Source organism: Brassica napus, chromosome C2, assembly GCF_020379485.1.
Source record: "Brassica napus cultivar Da-Ae chromosome C2, Da-Ae, whole genome shotgun sequence".
In the NCBI taxonomy this organism is placed as follows: Eukaryota; Viridiplantae; Streptophyta; class Magnoliopsida; order Brassicales; family Brassicaceae; genus Brassica; species Brassica napus.
The window spans coordinates 57,275,937-57,297,107 of NC_063445.1; the positions used below are offsets into that span (position 1 = coordinate 57,275,937).

Sequence of the window (21,171 nt, forward strand, 5' to 3'; positions counted from 1 at the left end):
TTAATATACATTAATACAAATGTAGAAAGTGTTTATAAATTTTAAAACAACACTAAAGATCGTAGGCATAAGTATATAGAGCATTTACCGACAAATTCAATATTTTCGTAGGGGTTAACCGTAGATTTTGAGAAAAATTCAAAAAAAATGAAAATTTTATTTTAATGCATAGTTGCATCCTTCACTAACATACGATGAAGGTCAAAGAGGATTGCAACCTTTGGGGTCTCTATTTTCTAGAAAATAGTGATTTTATATTGGTTAGTCAACCAATTGAGGGAGTTTTATGAAGTTTTACGAAATTAATTGAAAAAACATTTAAACGATACCCATGTACCATGAAAGAGAGTTTAATATACATTAATACAAATGTAGAATGTGTTTTGAAATTTTAAAACAACAGTGAAGATCATAGGCTTTAGTATATAGAGCATTTACCAAAAAATTAAATATTTTCTAACCCATAGATTTTGAGAAAAATTCAAAAAATTGAAAATTCTATTTTAATGCATAGTTGTATCTTTCTATAACATATGATGAAGGTCAAAGAGGTTTGAAACCTTTGTTGTCTCCGTTTTTTTAGTTAATAGGGATTTTATATTGGTTAGTTAACCAATTTAGGGAGTATTATGAAGTTTTACTAAATTAATTAACAAAAAAAATTAAACGATACCCATGTACCATGAAATAGAGGTTAATATACATTAATACAAATGTAGAATGTGTTTTGAAATTTTAAAACAACAGAAAGATCATAGGCTTCAGTATATAGAGCATTTACCGAAAAATTTAATATTTTCGTAGGGACCCATAGATTTTGAGAAAAATTCAAAAAAATGAAAATTATATTTTAATGCATAGTTGTATCATTCACTAACATATGATGAAGTTCAAAGAGGTTTGGGACTTTTGTTGTCTCCGTTTTTCTAGAGAATATGATTTATTATTGGTTAGTCAACCAATTTATGTAGTATTACGAAATTTTACTCAATTAATTGGTAAAAAATTTAAACGATGCCCCGGTACCATGAATGAGAGTTTAATATACATTAATACAAATGTAGAATTTGTTTAGAAATTTTAAAACAAAAGTAAAGATCATAGGCTTCACTATTTAGGGCATTTACCGAAAAATTCAATATTTTCATATGGTTAACCCAAAGATTTTGAGAAAAATTCAAAAAAAATGAAAATTATATTTTATTGCATAGTTGCATCCTTCACTAACATATGATGAAGATCAAAGAGGTTTGGAACATTTGTTGTTTTCGTTTTTCTAGAGAATAGCGATTTTATATTGGTTAGTCAACCAATTTAGGGAGTATTATGAAGTTTTACTAAATTAATTGACAAAAAAATTAAAACGATGTCCATGTACCATGAAAGATATTATAATATACATTAAAAAAATGTAGAATGTGTTTAAAATGTAGATATTACTAAATTAACTGTCAAAAAATTTAAACGATACCCATGTACAATAAAAAAGAGTTTAATATACATTAATACAAATGTAGAATGCGTTTAGAAATTTTATAACAACAGTAAAGATCATAGGCTTCACTATATAGGGTATTTACCGAAAAATTCAATATTTTCGTAGGGTTAACCCGTAGATTTTGAGAAAAATTCAAAAAAAATGAAAATTATATTTTAATGCATAGTTGAATCCTTCACTAACATATGATGAAGGTCAAAGAGATTTGGAACCTTTGATGTTTCAGTTTTTCTAGAGAATAGCGATTTTATATTGGTTAGTCAACCAATTTAGGGAGTATTACGAAGTTTTACTAAATTAATGGACAAAACATTTAAACGATACCCATGTACCATGAAAGAGAGTTTAATATACATTAATACAAATGTAGAATTTGTTTAGAAATTTTAAACCAACAGTAAAGATCATCGGCTTTAGTATATAGTGCATTTACCGAAAAAATAAATATTTTCGTAGGGAGTTAACACATAGATTTTGAGAAAATTTCAAAAAAATAAAAATTCTATTTTAATGCATACTTGCATCCTTCACTGACATATGATGAATGTCAAAGAGGTTTGGAACCTTTGTTGTCTTCGTTTTTCTAGAGAATAGCAATTTTATATTGGTTAGTCAACCAATTTAGGTAGTATTATGAAGTTTTACTAAATTAATTGACAAAACATTTAAACGACGCCCATGTACCATGAAATAGAGTTTAATATACATTAATAAAAATGTAGAATGTGTTTAGAAATTTTAAAACAACACTAAAGATCATAGGCTTCAGTATATAAAGCATTTACCGAAAAAATCAATATTTTCTTAAGGGTTAACCCATAGATTTTGAAAAAAAAATTAAAAATAAAAATTTATTTTAATGCATATTTACATCATTTACTAACAAATGATGAAGGTCAAAGAGGTTTGGAACCTTTGTTGTCTCCGTTTTTGTAGAAAATAGCGATTTTATAGTGGTTAGTAAATAATTTAGGGAGTATTATAAAGTTTTACTAAATTAATTGACAAAAAATTTAAACGATACCCATGTACCATGAAAGAGAGTTTAATATACATTAATTCAAATGTAGAATGTGTTTAGAAATTTTAAAACAACAGTAATGATCATAGGTTCAGTATATAAAGCATTTACCCATAGATTTTGAGAAAAAATCAATAAAATGAAAATTCTATTTTAATGCCTCGAGCCATCATTCACTAACATATGATGAAGGTCAAAGAAGTTTTGAACCTTTGTTGTCTCCGTTTTTCTAGAAAATAAAGATTTTATAGTGGTTAGTGAACCAATTTACGGAGTATTATGAAGTTTTACTAAATTAATTGACAAAAAAATTAAACGACGCCCATGTACCATGAAATAGAGTTTAATATACATTAATACAAATGTAGAAAGTGTTTATAAATTTTAAAACAACACTAAAGATCATAGGCATAAGTATATAGAGCATTTACCGACAAAATCTATATTTTCGTAGGGGTTAACCCGTAGATTTTGAGAAAAATTCAAAAAAAATGAAAATTCTATTTTAATGCATAGTTGCATCCTTCACTAACATATGATGAAGGTCAAAGAGGTTTGGGACCTTTGTTGTCTCCGTTTTTCTAGAGAATATGATTTAATATTGGTTAGTCAACCAATTGAGGAAGTATTATGAAGTTTTACCAAATTAATTGACAAAACATTTAAACGATACCCATGTACCATGAAAGAGAGTTTAATATACATTAATACAAATGTAGAATGTGTTTTGAAATTTTAAAACAACAGTAAAGATCATAGGCTTTAGTATATAGAGCGTTTACCGAAAAAATAAAATATTTTCGTAGGGTTTAACCCATAGATTTTGAGAAAATTTCAAAAAAATAAAAATTCTATTTTAATGCATAGAGCCATCCTTCACTAACATATGATGAAGGTCAAAGAGGTTTGGAACCTTTGTTGTCTCCGTTTTTCTAGAGAATAGCGATTTTATATTGGTTAGTCAACCAATTTAGAGAGTATTATGAAGTTTTACTAAATTGACAAAACATTTAAACGATACCCATGTACCACGAAAGAGAGTTTAATATACATTAATACAAATGTAGAATGTGTTTAGAAATTTTAAAACAACAGTAAAGATCATCGGCTTCAGTATATAGAGAATTTACCGAAAATTAAATATTATCGTAGGGATAACCCATAGATTTTGAGAAAAATTCAAAAAAATAAAAATTCTATTTTAATGCATAGTTGCATCCTTTACTGACATATGATGAATGTCAAAGAGGTTTGGAACCTTTGTTGTCTCCGTTTTTCTAGAGAATATAATTTTATAGTGGTTAGTCAACCAATTTAGGGAGTATTATGAAGTTCTACTAAATTAATTGACAAAAAATTTAAACGATGCACATGGACCATGAAAGAGAGTTTAATAAACATTAATACAAATATAGAATATGTTTATAAATATTAAAACAACAGTAAAGATCATAGGCTTCAGTATATAGAGAATTTACCGATAAATTAAATATTACGTACAGGATTAACCAATAGATTTTGAGAAAAAGTCAAAAAATAAAAATTCTATTTTTGTGCATAGTTGCGTCATTCACTAACGTATAATGAATTTTAAAGAGGTTTGAAACTTTTGTTGTCTCTGTTTTTCTAGAGAATAGCAATTTTATAGTGGTTAGTCAACCAATTTAGGGAGTATTATGAAGTTTTACTAAATTAATTGACAAAAAATTGAAACGATGCACATGTACCATGAAAGAGAGTTTAATATACATTAATACAAATATAGAATATGTTTAGAAATATTAAAACAACAGTAAAGATCATAGGCTTTAATATATAGAGCATTTACTGAAAAATTAAATATTTTAGTAGGGGTTGTTAACTCATAGATTTTGAGAAAAATTCAAAAAAATGAAAATTCCATTTTAGTGCATAGTTGCATCCTTCACTGACTTATGATGAAGGTCAAAGAGGTTTGGAACCTTTGTTGTCTCCGTTTTTCTAGAAAATAGTGATTGTATAGTGGTTAGTTAACCAATTTAGGGAATATTAAGAAGTTTTACTAAATTAATTGACAAAAAAAATTTAAACGATGCCCATGTACCATGAAAGAGAGTTTAATATACATAAATACAAATGTAGAATATGTTTAGAAATTTTCAAACAACAGTAATGATTATAGGCACCAGTATATAGAGCATTTACCGGTAATGATTTTCTTATTCAAACAGTAACAACAGTAATGATTAATGCATAGTTGTGTCCTTCACTAACATATGATGAATTTCAAATAGGTTTGGAACCTTTGTTGTCTCCGTTTTTCCAGAGAATAGTGATTTCATTGTGGTTAGTAAACCAATTTAGGGAGTATTATGAAGTTTTACTAAATTAATTGACAAAAAATTTAAATGATGCCCATGTACCATGAATAAGAGTTTAATATACATTAATACAAATATAGAATGTGTTTAGAATATTATAACAACAGTAAAGATCATATGCTTCAGTATATAGAGTATTTACCGAAAAATTAAATATTTTGTAGGGGTTGTTAACTCATAGATTTTGAGAAAAAATAAAAAAAAATGAAAATTCTATTTTAATGCATAGTTGGATCATTCACTAACAAATGATGAATTTCAAAGAGGTTTGAAACCTTTGTTGTCTCCGTTTTTCTTGAGAATAGCGATTTTGTAGTTGTTAGTCAACCAATTTAGGGAGTATTATGAAGTTTTACTAAATTAATTGACAAAAAAATTAAACGATGCCAATGTACCATTAAAGAGAGTTTAATATACATTAATACAAATATAGAATGTGTTTAGAAATATTAAAACAACTGTAAAGATCATAGGCTTCAGTATATAGAGAATTTACCGATAAATTAAATATTTCGTAGGGATTGTTAACCCATAGATTTTGAGAAAAAATCAAAAAAATGAAAATTCTATTTTAATGCATAGTTTCAGCGTTCACTAACATATGATGAAGATCAAAGAGGTTTAGAACCTTTGTTGTCTCCGTTTTTCTAGAGAATAGCGATTTTATTGTGGTTAGTAACCTAATTTAGGGAGTATTATGAAGTTTTAATAAATTAATTGACAAACAATTTAAATGATGCCCATGTACCATGAAAGAGAGTTTAATATACATTAATACAAATGTATAATATGTTTAGAAATTTTAAAACAACACTAAAGATCATAGGCTTCAGTATATAGAGAATTTACCGAAAAATTTAATATTTTCATGGGGGTGTTAACACATAAATTTTGATAAAAATTCAAAAAAATGAAAATTCTATTTTAATGCATATTTGCATCCTTCACTAACTTATGATGAAGGTCAAAGAGGTTTGTAACCTTCGTTGTCTCCGTTTTTCTAGAAAATAGCGATTTTATAGTGGTTAGTCAACCAATTTAGGGAATATTATGAAGTTTTACTAAATTAAATGACAAAAAATTTAAACGATGCTCATGTATCATGAAAGAGAGTTTAATATACATTAATACAAATGTAGAATATGTTTAGAAATTTTCAAACAATGGTAATGATCATTAGGCTTCACTATATAGACCGTTTACCGGAAAATTAAATATTTTCGTTGGGGTTATATAACCCATAGGTTTTGAGAAAAATTCAAAAAAAAAGAAAATTCTATTTTCATGCATAGTTGCATCCTTCACTAACATATGATGAATGTCAAAGAGGTTTGCAACCTTTGGGGTCTCCGTTTTTCTTGAGTATAGCGATTTTTTATTGGTTTGTCAACCAATTGAGGGAGTATTATGAAGTTTTACTAAATTAATAAAAAAAAAACTTAAACGATGCCCATGTACCAAGAAAGAGAGTTTAATATACATTAATACAAATGTAGAATGCGTTTAAAAATTTTAAAACAACACTAAAGATCATAGGCTTCAGTATATAGAGCATTTACCGAAAATTCAATATTTTCGTAGGGACCCATAGATTTTGAGAAAAATTAAAAAAAAATGAAAATTATATTTTAATGCATAGTTGCATCCTTCCATAACATACGATGAAGGTCAAAGAGGTTTGGAACCTTTGTTGTCTCCGTTTTTTTGGATAATAGCGATTTTATATTGGTTAGTCAACCAAATTAGGGAGTATTATGAAGTTTTACTAAATTAATTGACAAAAAATTAAACGATACCCATATACCATGAAATAGAGCTTAATATACATTAATACAAATGTAAAATGTGTTTAGAAATTTTAAAACAATATTAAAGATCATAGGCTTCAGTATATAGAGCATTTACCGAAAATTAAATATTTCGTAGGGGATTAACCTATAGATTTTGAGAAAAAAATCAAAAAAATGAAAATTCTATTTTAGTGCATAGTTGCATCATTCACTAACATATGATGAAGGTCAAAGACGGTTGGAACCTTTGTTGTCTCTGTTTTTTAAGAGAATAGCAATTTAAATATTGGTTAGTCAACCAATTTAGGGAGTATTATGAAGTTTTACTAAATCAATTGACAAAAATTTTAAACGATGTCCATGTACCATAGATTTTGAGAAAATTTCAAAAAATATGACAATATTGTTTTAATGCATATTTGCATCATGCACTAACATATGGTGATGTTGAAAGAGGTTTTGAGCCTTTGTTTTCTCCGTTTTTCAAGAAAATAGGGATTTTATAGTGGTTATTCCACCGATTTATGGAGTATTATGAAGTTCTACTAAATTAATTCATAAAAAAATTATAGCGATTCTCGTATACCATAAAAGAGTGTTTAATATACATTAATACAAATGTAGAAAGTGGTTAGAAATTTTAAAATAGCACTAAAAAGTTTATGCTTCAGTGTATAGAGCGTTTAACATACATTAATACAAATGTAGAAAGTGGTTAGAAATTTTAAAATAGCACTAAAAAGTTTAGGCTTCAGTGTATAGAGCGTTTAACGTAAAACTCAATATTTTCGTAGGGGTTAGCACATATATTTTGAAACAGAATTCAAAAAATATAACAATATTGCTTTAATGCATAGTTACCTCATGTACTAATATATGATGACTGTCAAAGAGGTTTGAAACCTTTCTTGTCTCCATTTCTCTAGAGAATAGCGATTTTATAATGGTTATTCCACTAATTTAGGGAGTATATGAAATTTTATTAAATTAATTTTTTAAAAAAATTGAACGATAATCATGTACCATGAAAGAGATTTTAGCATACATTAATACAAATGTAGATTGTGGTTATAAATTTTAAAACAATATTAAAGAATATAGGCTTCAGTATATAAATTAATTTACTGAAATTCAATATTTTTGTATTGGTTAACACATAGATTTTGAGAAAATTTCAAAAAATATGACAATATTGTTTTAATGCATAGTTGCATCCTGAACTAACATATGATGATGTTGAAAGAGGTTTGGAGCCTTTGTCGTTTCCTTTTGTTTCAAGAAAATAGCGATTTTATAGTGGTTATTCCACCGATTTAGGGAGTATTATGAAGTTCTACTAAATTAATTCATAAACAAATTATAACGATTCTCATATACCATAAAAGAGTGTTTAACATACATTAATACAAATGTAGAAAGTGGTTAGAAATTTTAAAACAGCACTAAAAAGTTTAGGCTTCAGTGTATAGAGCGTTTAACGTAAAACTCAATATTTTCGTAGAGGTTAACACATAGATTTTGAAAAAAATTCAAAAAATATAACATTATTGCTTTAATTCATAGTTTCCTCCTGTACTAATATATGATGATGGTCAAAGAGGTTTGAAACCTTTCATGTCTCTATTTTTCTAGAGAATAGCGATTTTATAATGGTTATTCCACTAATTTAGGGAGTATATGAAATTTTATTAAATTAATTTTTAAATAAAATTGAACTATGTTCATGTACCATGAAAGAGAGTTTAGCATACATTAAAACAAATGTAGAATGTGGTTAGAAATTTGAAAACAACACTAAATATTATAGGCTTCAGTATATAAATTAATTTACCAAAATTCAATATTTTTGTAGAGGTTAACACATAGATTTTGAAAAAATTTCAAAAATATAACAATATTTTTTTAATGCATAGCTTTTTTTTTTGAATGAATGTAAAATTATATTCAAGCAAAAAAAAATGTGTTACATCAAGTGCCTCGGTTTTTTATTATATACTATTTTAAACTATGCTATGAATTTAAACTGTACTTCCTTCGTGATAATGGAACATCCCTTGTTCCAAACCATGTGCGCCGTCCCCTCTCCAAGTAATGACCTGTTGCTTTCACAGCAAGCAAATGTAGCCTGATCGTTTTATCTATCAACTTGCTCAAGATGGCGGCATCTTTTGGCTCTTCTCCGTGCCTCCTAGAGTTCCTCCCTCGCCAGATACTATGAACTGCAGCCTGAAGCGAATATCTGACGAGAAACATTTCAGTGGGAGGATGACTTGTACCAGAAACCAAGGCCGTAATAGCATTCCAATATATAGTCAATTGGTCTTTTAGGATTCCTTTAACCAATGTTTCCCATACTGCAGAGGAATACGATCACTGGAAAAAAAGATGTACAGAGGACACACTCTGTGTTTATTGAAGCATTCCAAACTTGCATTTTATCCCCTGTTTGCATCATGTTTCTAGTTTTAATGCATAGTTGTCTCCTGCACTAATATACAATGATGGTCAAAGAGGTATGGAACATTTTTGTCTCTGATTTTCTAGAGAATAACAATTTTATAGTGAATAGTATATCAAAATGGTTTAATTAGCTATAAATACAAATAAAACTATAATATATGTTTTAGGTAAGAACATATTTATTGGAATCGAACTACTGAACCGAAAAATGAAGTTTATGTTTGGCTTTAGATACTATAAATTATCTGAACAGATTCTATATCTTTAAATTAAAAAAAAAAAAATCAAAATCTAACTAGAACCAAACGAATAACCAAATTTCTATAATATATTTTTAATATAACTGTAAATATTAACTAAATTTAGTTTAAAATAAAATATTTTAAAAATATTGTTCATAAAATGAATAACTATAGATTTTCCAAAATTTTATATCTATACTATCTTAGTTATCTAGTAATTTTATTTTTATCTGAAAAACTAAACTAAATTGATGTTTAACTCGAAAATCTTGAATTTATCTGATTGTTTAATCTGAATTAACTGAAAACCAAGAACTAAACCAGAACATTGAGGGGTTTTATATCCTCAACAACTAATAATCCATTTTTTGTTGGTTAACTCGTAAGAATCAGGTGTTGTGAAGTCTAGGGTAGAAGCGCACAGCAACAGTTGCTATTAAACCAAATAAACCGCTAATAACCGTCGGATCAATCTTTAATTGGTTAAGCCCGACAAAAGCGGGGGGAAATAAACCAGAACAGAGACTAGTATATAAATGAAGAAAGAGAGCAGACGATGAGATGTGATGAGCTTCTTCTTCTTCTTCTTCTCCACAAGTCACAGAAAAGTCAAACAGACGCCGAAAACGACGCGATTCTAGGGTTACCTTCCATCGTCGATCTGATCTTCTCTCGGTAATCTACGCTTCGGATATTTTTAGCATTTATATCCGCCGAATATTCCGGCGAATCATTGACGGACATCGAGATTTTCTCTCTGTTTGGTTTTAATGAATTTGCTTTAGTGTTGGTTGTTTGTGATTAGTTAGTGACAATCATTATGAATTATGATGATTTTTTAAAAAAGTTAGAGATATTTAATTATTTGGTGACAGGTTGAAGAAGAAGAGGATAAAGTAAGCATCGGTCCATGGCTGAATGATAATAGTTTTATCTCCGGAGGTTCGGAGTTTTTTTTTTAGGAATCTAATAAAGAAGAAGATGGCAGTCTCTTTCCCTCGTCTTCCGAGGTGGTTGTGTGGTGGTGGTGGTGGTAGCACTAAGAAAGACTCAAAAGGATCATCTCCTTCACTGAAGAAGACTATTAAGGGTAAGATGGGGAATGTGCTGTTCCCTGAACCAGATGATCCTGAGTGGTCCATTGGTTGGGTCGAGCCGCATGGACCTGGGTTTAAAAGTGAGGATGATACTGGTGGTGGTGGTGGGTTTGTGGTTCTTGTTCCTTGTTACAAGAAAGTGAATCAGATTCCAACTGGCTTCCTCTCTCCTGCTTCGGGTATATTGTTTCTTTCCTTTTTCGATATCATCATTAATTTCAGTTATTTGACTTATAGTTAAACTCAGTGATTAAGTTTGTAGCTTGGAGCTTTTCTTAATTACCGAGTTAGAAGTGAATTTATTACCATAATTGCTTTTGCTTGTTTAGACATTGAGGATTCTGAACTGAACTGTGTGTGTGGTTCTGTTTGGAATTAAAATCTGCAGATAAGAAGAATATGGAACAGTGGCTGACGTCTATGGGGAAGCTTTAATACGCTGGAGGATTTGTGAAGATCAAGACTGTTTCTCTCATTGTGTTTTTAAGTATTCAAAAATTAAAAATCAAATAATCAAAAAAAAACCAGAAAAAAGATTCGTGTGGATAGGTTTTCTGGAGACTTCTTTTGGTTCTCTGTTTCAAGTGAGTGACAAAAAAACATTAAGTCATCCCTCTCAAGAATCTACTACTAATGGACAAATGTGATGGTGATGGAGGCTTGGCAGCATAAAATGAATGAAGAATGATGGATTGATATGCTATGAATATGATATATGATTTGAGTACTGGATATTTTTCATGTGGGTGTTTGGAGTGAAGACGTTTTCTGCTTCTGTGGTCTGAGATTATTGGGTTTGTGAACAAACAAAGAAAAAACATTTTTCTTTTTGTTCTTTTGTGATTGATGATGTGTAATAGTGTACATACATGTACATAAGTTTCTGTTTATATTTCTTTTTTCTTGAATCACATGTCATGTGCTTACTTTCGACAACAACACAAGAACCATGCACGTTATAATCATCAGAAATCTTGGCAAAAGACTAACAAAGTACACTCAAACATGTGACAGCACACGATTTTGATCAGAGACAAAACTTCGTTTCATTATTTCTCGTTGGAATCTTTTGGAGTTGTAAACGCCTGAGGCCGAGTGAATTGGAAGCAGGACCAGAAAGTCCTTGTTGTGAAGAGTAGGACTCAAGTAGGTTTTTAACCAGGTTGAAATCTGCATCACTTGGTGTAAATTCATCCTTCCAAATATCATTAAAACAAAGACTCAACCTAATAAACTCACAACAACCTACAGAACAAAATGGCTCCAAGATGGATATGGAAGAATTACCCCGTCTTGCTTAGATTAATGTTGATTCACATGTTCAAAACTCTTCTCACGAGTTGAGTTCTTAATCTCCTCATTCATTGTTCCAGAGTAGGATTCCATAAAACTTTCCTTCTCATCCTTGTCAGTCTCTTCTCCTTCGCTATCATCTTCGAAGTCATTAAAATCCATCTCCATCTGCCTCTCTTGAAGAACAGATTTTAACTCATCTTCACCATCGTACAGCCTAGAACCATTGTCAGAAACAGGAACGCCCTACGTAACAAACGCAGATGTGAATCAAAATAAAAAAGTTAGAAACCTTTTGGGTTGAGTTTATACAAAAGAAACTAGCTAGGAGGAAGCGTGTGCTGCTCGTTTGTTATGCCAGTCTTGAATAAGAGCACGAAAAAGTATGGTTGGGTGTGAGAAGTTGATAGTCTAGTACTCTCGTAAATTTTCAAAGATGTGTCATGTCCCATGCTTAGCCATTCCTCTATAGCGTCAAACTCATAGGAAAACACGTCCGCTGCAACATGTGTATTCTTCATCAGCTATCTAAAATACATAATAATCCAATTGTAATTGCTTTTGAAGTTTTTTTTTTGGATCTTTCTAGTTGATATCATGTATATTACGCTGTAATATGAAACTACATATGTGTCCCCATGCATGGCCATTTATCCATGCATTTTGTTGTGCGTGAATAATGATTTGCTTAACGAATACGTTACACGTACCTAATTAATAAAAGTACTATTAGTCATGAAGGCTACGTGGACGAATTGACAATTTTTGAAGCATAAAAGTTTGGTAATGTGAGTTTCTTTGTTGCATTTTGGAAAACATATTATGAAATATCTCCCAAACGGCCAACTCCATCAAGAACTCTTCCTACAAGGAAGTCACTGTGGACTATTCTATTCAAAACATTAATGGCCATGAATGTTTATCGTTTCTAAATGCTTTTCTTTTTGGCTTCTTATTTTTTATAATAGCTTTCCAGTTTTCTAGTTTTTGATTTTTTGACTATAATTTTAAAATTGACTTTTAAGATTTGTTTGTATGTATGCCTTCACCTTTATTTTCTTGTTCGGTAAGGTTGCACTACAAGAAAACAGCGGTATTCTGACGGACATTCCGACGGAAAATGAAATCCTCGGAATTTCCTCGGAATATACCGACGGAATTCCGAGGAAACATCAATCCGTCGGAATATTCCGAGGAAATTCCGAGGAAAAATGTGTTCCTCGGAAAAAACCGACGGAATTCCGAGGAAACATCAATCCGTCGGAAAATTCCGAGGAAATTCCGAGGAAATATTATAGGGATTTTACAAAATTCCGAGGAAATTCCGACGAACTAGTGATCTATCGATGCGTTTTTGGACATATACCCATCGATCGATCACATTGTTACGCTTTGGTCCATCTTAGTGATCGATCGATGCGTTTTTGGACATAAATCCATCGATCGATCCGTTTATAAAAAAACATTCGAGATTTTGAAACCCCAAACACTAGTTCCTCGGAATTTCCTCGGAATATTCCGAGGAAATTCCGAGGAACACTTGATATCCTCAATCGATCGATGGGATAATCTCATCGATCGATCACATTCTTACGGCCCGATGCATCTACGTGATCGATCGATGCGTTTTTGAATATATATACATCGATCGATGCGTTTATAAAAAAAAATTGACGTTTTGAAACCCCAAACACTAGTTCCTCGGAATTTCGTCGGAATATTCCGAGGAAATTCCGAGGAAGAAGAGGGTTTCCTCGGAATTCCCTCGGAATATTCCGAGGAAATTCCGAGGAAATAGGGTTTTTAAACCGAAAACAACGTTTTGCGGTTTGAATAACACCTATATAACCCTTATTAAGGGTCTTACGTTCATTATGAAGTCAAAAATTTGTTCCTTACCCTATAATAAACACTTTTCCGATTGTATGAACGAAATCCCCACAACATAAGAGAAACACTTATACACTTTAATGAACGGTAAAGGGAATACATACAATTCGTTTTGAAATTTTTTATTCCATGGTTTATGCTCATCTATACAAAGAATCCTCAATGGTATGCATTACAATTGTATAAGAAATGAAATACGGCAAAAAAATTGATGTTTTGAAACCCCAAACACTAGTTCCTCGGTATTTCCTCGGAATATTCCGAGGAAATTCCGAGGAACACTTGATATCCTCAATCGATCGATGGGATAATCTCATCGATCGATCACATTCTTACGGCCCGGTGCATCTACGTGATCGATCGATGCGTTTTTGAATATATATACATCGATCGATGCGTTTATAAAAAAAAAATTGACGTTTTGAAACCCCAAACACTAGTTCCTCGGAATTTCCTCGGAATATTCCGAGGAAATTCCGAGGAACAATATAAATTAATAGAAATACATGCACAGGATATTTTTTTCCTCGAATTAATGAAAATATTCCGAGGAAATTCCGACGGATATTTAAGTGGCCGTCGGAATTTCCTCGGAATATTTTCATTTAACCGGGCAAACAAGCCGCCAAATATTTCGCGAAAATTGAAATTGAAATACTGAGGGAATTCCGACGGAAAATATCCGTCGGACCCAAGGTTTTATAAACTTGAAACGCATCTTCTTCCCCATTTCTCTCTTCTTCCCCATTTCTCTCTTCTTCCTCTCCGGCGATCTCTCTCTCCTTCCGGCGTTCTCCACCTTCTCTCGCGACGATCTCTCCGGCGAATCCTTTCTATTCCCTTGCAAATCATGTAAGGACCCTATCCCACTCTCTTAGGTCCTATTTGTTAGGTTTTTAAGTAGATTTGATGATTTTAGAAGGTTTTTGATAGATTTTTGTTAGGGTGATTGGTTAGGATTGTGATTTGTTGTGTAATAGGTTTAGAATTGTGATTTGGTTGTGTTGAATTGATTTAGAACTTTTTTTATAAATTGTTCATTATTTTTGTATTTACAAAACGTTTTTTCTATATAAATTCGATTTTACAAAACGTTTTTTGTATATAAATTCGATTTTTGGATTTATAAAAGATGATTTCATATTTATTAAAATATTTATATTTATTAAAACTAATTTTGTATTTATAAAACATTTTTTTGATTTATAAACACTATTTTTTTTATTTTTGTATTTATAAAAACTATTTTAAATATACAAACCGTTCTTTGTATATAAATTCGATTTTTGGATTTATAAAAGATGATTTCATATTTTAAAATTAATTTTGTATTTATAAAATATTTTTTTTGATTTAAAAACACTATTTTATTGTTTTTTGTATTTATAAAAACTATTTTGTATTTATAAAAAGATGATTTCATATCTATAAAAATATTTATATTTATAAAACTAATTTTGTATTTATAAAACATTTTTTGATTTATAAACACTCTTTTATTATTTTTTGTATTTATAAAAACTATTTTGTATTTATAAAAAGATGATTTCATATTTATTAAAACTAATTTTGTATTTATAAAACATTTTTTTATTTATAAAAACTATTTTATTATTTTTTGTATTTTAAATATGTTTTCTATTTCAATTTTAATTTTATATTTTCGAATTTCAATTTAAAAAAATAAATTTATAATTTTTTTTTTAATTTTGGAAATATTCCGAGGAAGTTTATCCCTCGGAATATTCCGACGACATCTTCCTCGGAATATTCCGAGGAATTTCCGACGAACTTGTGGTCCTCGGAAATTCCGAGGAAATAGGGTTTCCTCGGAATTCCGTCGGAAATTTCCGAGGGATTTCCGAGGAAATATGAATTTCCGAGGAGTTATTTCCGAGGATTTTTTTCGTCGGTATGTCGTCGGAATAGCGTTATTCCGACGACATACCGACGATTTTTTCCCTCAGTATGCCGTTGTTTTCTTGTAGTGTTGAAATTACTAACAGAAAATATCTAAGTATTTAATTTAAAAAATATAATTTGAAAATAATAATAACTTATTTTTAATGAGTTAAACAAATAATGAGTAAAAATTATCAAAGAAACAAAAACAAAGTCTTAGGAAGAAAACATGCTTTAGGTGAAAGCCAAGTAATATAGCTTTGTATTCTTCATTAAGAATTGGTGAAAACCTTAAAAATTAGGAAATTTAATTTTTTAGAAGAAGAAAAAAAAATACTTTTATTAGAATCTTGAACGGGTCATAAAAATTAGTCTTTGACCCCTCAAACACTCTAAAAAAATATCATTCGAGGCTTATATTAATACTGTTCTTCCTTCTCATTTACAAGTATGAGTGAGTTCTTCAGTTTGCGTCATTTTATTTTTCAAAGCAAAGTTTTTTTTGTGTATGTAGATGGGATGGTGGAAGAAGAAGAAGTCACGAGCGGTTGTTAAAGAACAGACGTGGGACAGAGACCAATGGAGAGGAGAGAAAATTCTAGAAGCGCTAATCCAATGCTGTGATGGCAAACCAAATCCCATCAAATTCTTCACTGCTGATCAAATCCTCAAAGCCACTCAAAAACATTTTTGCAAGTGTAACATCCTTGAAAAGACGTCAAAACATCTGCGAGTGTAGTCGTGTTTCCGAATTATATTTTCATGGGAAATGGTATTCAGGTACGCTCGATGACCATCGCATGATTCTACTTAGGAAAATGAAGGGAAGAAGTCCACATCCCCCTAGAGACATCTGCACTGGACCTCCTAAGGACGTAGCGATATCTTCGATGGTGAGTGGTCACAAAAATTTCATGAAGTTGGTTGGGTGCTGTTTTGAGTTTGAATATCCAGTCATAGTTTATTATGGTGGAGAGAGACAGTACTCACCTGTAGATTTGAATAAGATAGTGTCATGGAGAAGGAGAATGAAGATAGCAGAGGAAGTTGCAACTGCTTTAGCTTATCTTCACGTTGCGTTCCCAAGACCCTTTGTGTATAGGAACATGGGGTTGAAAAATATATTATTAGACAAAAATGGCGTAGCGAAGTTGAATGATTTATCTTATTGTGTCTCGATTCCAAAAGGAGAAACACATGTCAAGCTTACTTGGGCTGGTAAAGACTACGATTACATGGACGATGATTATATATTCAACCGCGTAGTGTCGGAGAAAACTGATGTTTTCGGGTTTGGAGTTTTCATGCAAAAGCTTTTGACCGGAGAAGAAAATTTTGAGGAGCTTTGTGGTTGGAAGAACTGGAGAGAGAAAAACAAGTTCCCAAAGTGGTTGTCCACGTACATGGGAGAAGGAAGAATGAATGAGATCGTAGATCCAAAGATGAGTGTGGTTTTAGAAGAAGAAGAGCGTTGTCTAATGGAAGCTTTTCTTGTCCTCTCAGAAAGATGTATTGGTCTTAGAGGGGAAGTTCCAAAAATGGTGGAAGTGGCTAAGGAACTAAGAGCATCAGCAATGCTAGAAACTTTTTTTGTTTGTTAAGGTAAAAAGTAGATTAAGAAACTTTGTTAAGAAACTTGGTTAGAAATAAAGATTATTGGTAGAAACCTTTTTTGGTTCTTAGTTTTAATTTTTATTTTTTTAATTATTTGTGTAACAAATAAAACATATAACATAGATAATTGAAAACATAAGAAAGTACAAAGTTAAAAAAAAATTACAAAGTTGGAAAAAAAAATTATAAAGTTGAAAAAACATTAAAAATGCAAATTACAATATTTTTATTCAATTCATAAAAAGTTAAAGATAAAAAGTTATTATTCATCTCCAAATTTATCCCATAGATGTTCGATCAAATCATGTTTTAGTTGTCTATGGACTGGTCTATCCCGAACTGTAGCTCGGCGATCAAGTGCATCGAAAAGCTCAATAGGCATCTTGATGCAAAAAGAAATATCCTGATCGTGAAATGTCTCATCTCGAGTATCCGTACGTTCTTCATCTTCGACAATCATATTATGGAGTATGATACAAGCTCTCATAATTTTTGCTATCTTCGATTTACTCCATAACTTTGATGGATTTTAATAATGGCGAATCTAGCTTGCAGGACTCCGAAGGCACGCTCAACATCTTTTCGGGCAGATTCCTGTCTTTTTGCAAATAATGAATCTTTTTCACCCTGTGGGAGACTAATAGATTTAATAAATGTCGCCCATTCCGGATAAATACCATCTGTAAGATAATAGGCCAAATCGTACTCCCTGCGTTGACATTGTAATTGACTTCGGGAGCAATTCCGTTAATAATGTCATCAAAAACAGGTGATCGATCAAGAATATTAAGATCGTTCATAGTACTTGGAGCTCCAAAAAAGGTGTGTCATATCCAGAGGTCATAAGAAGCCACGGCCTCCAACACAATAGTTGGTTTATCAGTTCCTCGGGAATACATACCTTTCCAAGAGGTGGGGCAATTCTTCCACTCCCAGTGCATACAGTCGATGCTTCCAATCATCCCGGGAAATCCACGTTCTTCTTCCTTGTGTAGTAGCCTTTCAAGATCGTCGGGTGTTGGACGTCTTAGGTACTCATCGCCAAACAAGTCGATGATTGCGGCAGTAAAATTGTGCAAGCAATTCCGAGCTGTTGATTCACCAAGTCGGACATATTCGTCCACCGTATCAGCCCCACCCCCATATGCTAATTGACGTATTGCTGCTGTGCATTTCTGGAGCGGTGATAGACTACGCCTTCCGACTGCATCTTCCGTTGCAGCAAAATACTCCACTTCCGTAGAGAGGCGATGCACAATCCGCATGAACAATGACTTGCTCATTCGAAACCGTTGGCGGAATATATTGGAAGGATATGTAGGAGTTTCAGAAAAATAATCATTCCATAGCTGGATGTCGCCTTCTTCCCGGTGTCTTTCAATAAAAATACGTTTTTTCTGTTTTTGGGTTCGGACAACATTTTGGGGATTTCTAATAATTCTTCAAATAGAGATTCAAATTCAGCGTCATCTTCATCATTTTTATGGTAATGATAATGTGATGAACCAGCCATTTGAAATGAAAAAAAAAACTTAATTTTTAATCTGATTTTAAGAGAGATAGAAGACGGATGAAGTTGTGAAGTAAATGTGATGAAGTTCTCTTCTACTTATAGTGTGATAGTGAGTAGATATTTTACTAGCCTATGTCTCACCCGTGATGTCATGTACCTTGTGACACTAGTTTGTTTTGTTGGGATATAGGGGTCACAGATTGCTTGTGACACGAATTTGTTGTTTTGTTGGGATATAGGGGTCACGGGTTGCTTGTGTACAAAATTAATACTTGCCGACATCATAGCTTATAATACTTGTACAAAAACAGAGACATAAACTATTACATATTCATCCGAGCTAATTACAATAAACACAGCTTATAATACTTGTACAAAAACAGGCACATAAACAGACACTTAAACATTATACATTGCTACTTAAACACTCAAAATACCACATTATACATTGTTACTTAAACATTACAACCAAACCTATTGCCACAAGAAGAACGAACACTAAACCAACAACCATGTCAAATCTCTTGTTCAACCTAGAATTCTTGTTACCTAGCTCAGAAACAATCAACTCTAACTTAGCCACCTTCTGCTCTGTTTCATAGTCACTCATAATGGTTAGAGAGTCAACCTTTTCAGCGAGCTCAAGTGTGTGTCTATCCCTTGCTCTCATCTCCTCCATAACCGCGAGGTCCCATGGCTTCCAAACATGACACTCGCCATCATCAATGTTCTCACATGTGTAATATCTTCTGCCTGGATCAGAGCGGTTTGTAGCAAGAATAGGTTGAGCTCCACAGTAGCAGATTTGTGGGAAACCAAACTTGACTTCGGGTTGAGGAGGATACTGATGTGGTTCGGGGAACTCTGAGTGGCCTAGCTCTGCTTGATCACGCCGAATGAGCTCCTCTGTAGAGCTATACCCACTGCTGTCTCTTGAGTTCCCACCATAGTCCTTGGTCTCGATTCGATATGTGAGCGGTGGATTTGGTATGTCAGACCTTGATTCGGTATGTGAGCGGCTCGATTCGGTATCTGAGAGGAGATCGCCTCGAGAGAGAGATAACGCCGACACTGAGAGGAGAGAAGAGAGATCGTTCGTATCACCGTCGTAGGGATACAGAGGCCTCGATAAGTAGACTTTGAGGGGTCGATTCGCCGTTGTTACAACCGGAACACGGGTTCGGTCTCGAGAGATACAGATATCGTACGGGAGAGAGACAAGGGAGAAAAGAGAAGAAAGAAGAGAGAATGGAGTTGATTTGTTTTGCTCCCTCTCACGCGTCTTTCTTTCGGTCTCGCCTAGGTGACACGTGCCTCCACAAACCACATATAAACGTTTCTTAATTAACAAACAAAATCTGCGTTTATAACCATTTTTTATTTAAATTCACCCTTTTAATTGCTAAGAAATCTCGCTATATACAGCGATGTTGTTGCTCTAAGGAGGTCATTAAAACAAGGGGAATAGAGAAAAGCACGAGAGATGTTGGAGAGGGGTGTAGAAGTGATGATAGGTTCTGTTTATTATGCTGTGAATGACTTTCAAAGTTTTAAACTTTTAATCTTATTTTCGGGTATTTTTGCTATAAGAAAAAGAATTTTGAGTCAATTAATAAGGAAAAAGAAAGAATAAATATGTGTTTTGAATCATTATTTACCTTTTTTTTGTTTTTTTGATAAAAGGACGTTATATTTTGTATCAAGGGGAAGAAAATTTTGCCGACATGTTATTAAGAGCATGCATCGCTGTCCAATGTGGGTCGAGGTTGCTTAGAGCACCATTAACCACTTGGGGTGCTTAATTTTTTTTTTTTTCTCTGATTTAAAAAAAAGAAAAATTAAAAACAAACCAATCGCGAGCCGCCACGTGTCAGTACAAACATTGATGCTAAATCTGGCGTTTTTGGCACCCATTCTTCCTCTTTTATGGTGGACCCCACCACTAAGCACTCTTTTAATAGCATGATTATTGGAAGTTCTTAGGGTGGGGTTTTTAGCGGAATATAAGAACCCGTCTCTTAACTTTTAACTAAAAAAGTTAAGAACCGGCTCTTAAAACTCTTATTTAAGAACCGGTTCTTAGCTTTTTTTTAGTTAAAAATTAAGAGACGGATTTTTATATTCCGCTAAGAACCCCACCATAAGAACATCCAATAATCATGCTCTAAGAGCAACATCATCGCTGGCTCTTAATGAGTCTCTTAGGGTATTTGTGAATTAAAAGAAAATCAAAAATGATGCATGAGGTAAAAGACGTATCTTAATTAAGGGGAGCAAGGGACGGCTCTTGTAGCCACGTGTAGGCAAATCAGAGGTGAGAGGATAGGTTTGTTTTTTTGCTTCTGTTCTTTCTCTCTCTCCCGAAACAGCGACTCTCTCTCTCCCTGGCTCCTCGACTGTCGGTGGCTCTCCTCGACTGTCGTTGGCTCTCTCAACTGTCGTTGGCTCTCTCTGTCGGTAGCTCTCCTCGAATCGCTCAGGAGAGATTCAG

The 21,171-nt window shown here is 32.2% G+C and overlaps 2 protein-coding genes and 1 long non-coding RNA gene across 3 annotated transcripts; 2 read left to right on the forward strand and 1 right to left on the reverse strand.

Moving 5' to 3' along the window:
* Nucleotides 1-9,881: 9,881 nt before the first annotated feature.
* On the forward strand, nt 9,882-11,379 carry LOC106380183. Its single transcript, XM_048747326.1, has 3 exons — nt 9,882-10,046; nt 10,247-10,647; nt 10,857-11,379. Exons 2-3 carry the CDS (start codon nt 10,290-10,292, stop codon nt 10,901-10,903), a joined length of 405 nt encoding a protein of 134 aa, XP_048603283.1. The 5' UTR covers nt 9,882-10,046; nt 10,247-10,289; the 3' UTR covers nt 10,904-11,379.
* Nucleotides 11,159-12,858, reverse strand: LOC111202848. Its single transcript, XR_002655725.2, has 2 exons — nt 11,756-12,858; nt 11,159-11,638 (listed from the first exon to the last, which is right to left on the reverse strand). It is a non-coding gene; the product is annotated as an uncharacterized LOC111202848 (long non-coding RNA).
* Nucleotides 12,859-15,646: 2,788 nt separating this feature from the next.
* Nucleotides 15,647-17,164, forward strand: LOC106379102 (non-functional pseudokinase ZRK15-like). Its single transcript, XM_048747328.1, has 2 exons — nt 15,647-16,249; nt 16,293-17,164. Exons 1-2 carry the CDS (start codon nt 16,068-16,070, stop codon nt 17,152-17,154), a joined length of 1,044 nt encoding a protein of 347 aa, XP_048603285.1. The 5' UTR covers nt 15,647-16,067; the 3' UTR covers nt 17,155-17,164.
* Nucleotides 17,165-21,171: the final 4,007 nt, after the last annotated feature.

Bases quoted from the DNA above. Each gene is read 5' to 3' on its own strand.
- LOC106380183 (XM_048747326.1), top strand. From the start codon at position 10,290: ATGATAATAGTTTTATCTCCGGAGGTTCGGAGTTTTTTTTTTAGGAAT. The intron at 10,648-10,856 runs GTATATTGTTTC...TAAAATCTGCAG, and splicing joins CTTCCTCTCTCCTGCTTCGG to ATAAGAAGAATATGGAACAG.
- LOC106379102 (XM_048747328.1), top strand. From the start codon at position 16,068: ATGGGATGGTGGAAGAAGAAGAAGTCACGAGCGGTTGTTAAAGAACAG. The intron at 16,250-16,292 runs GTGTAACATCCT...CTGCGAGTGTAG, and splicing joins ACTCAAAAACATTTTTGCAA to TCGTGTTTCCGAATTATATT.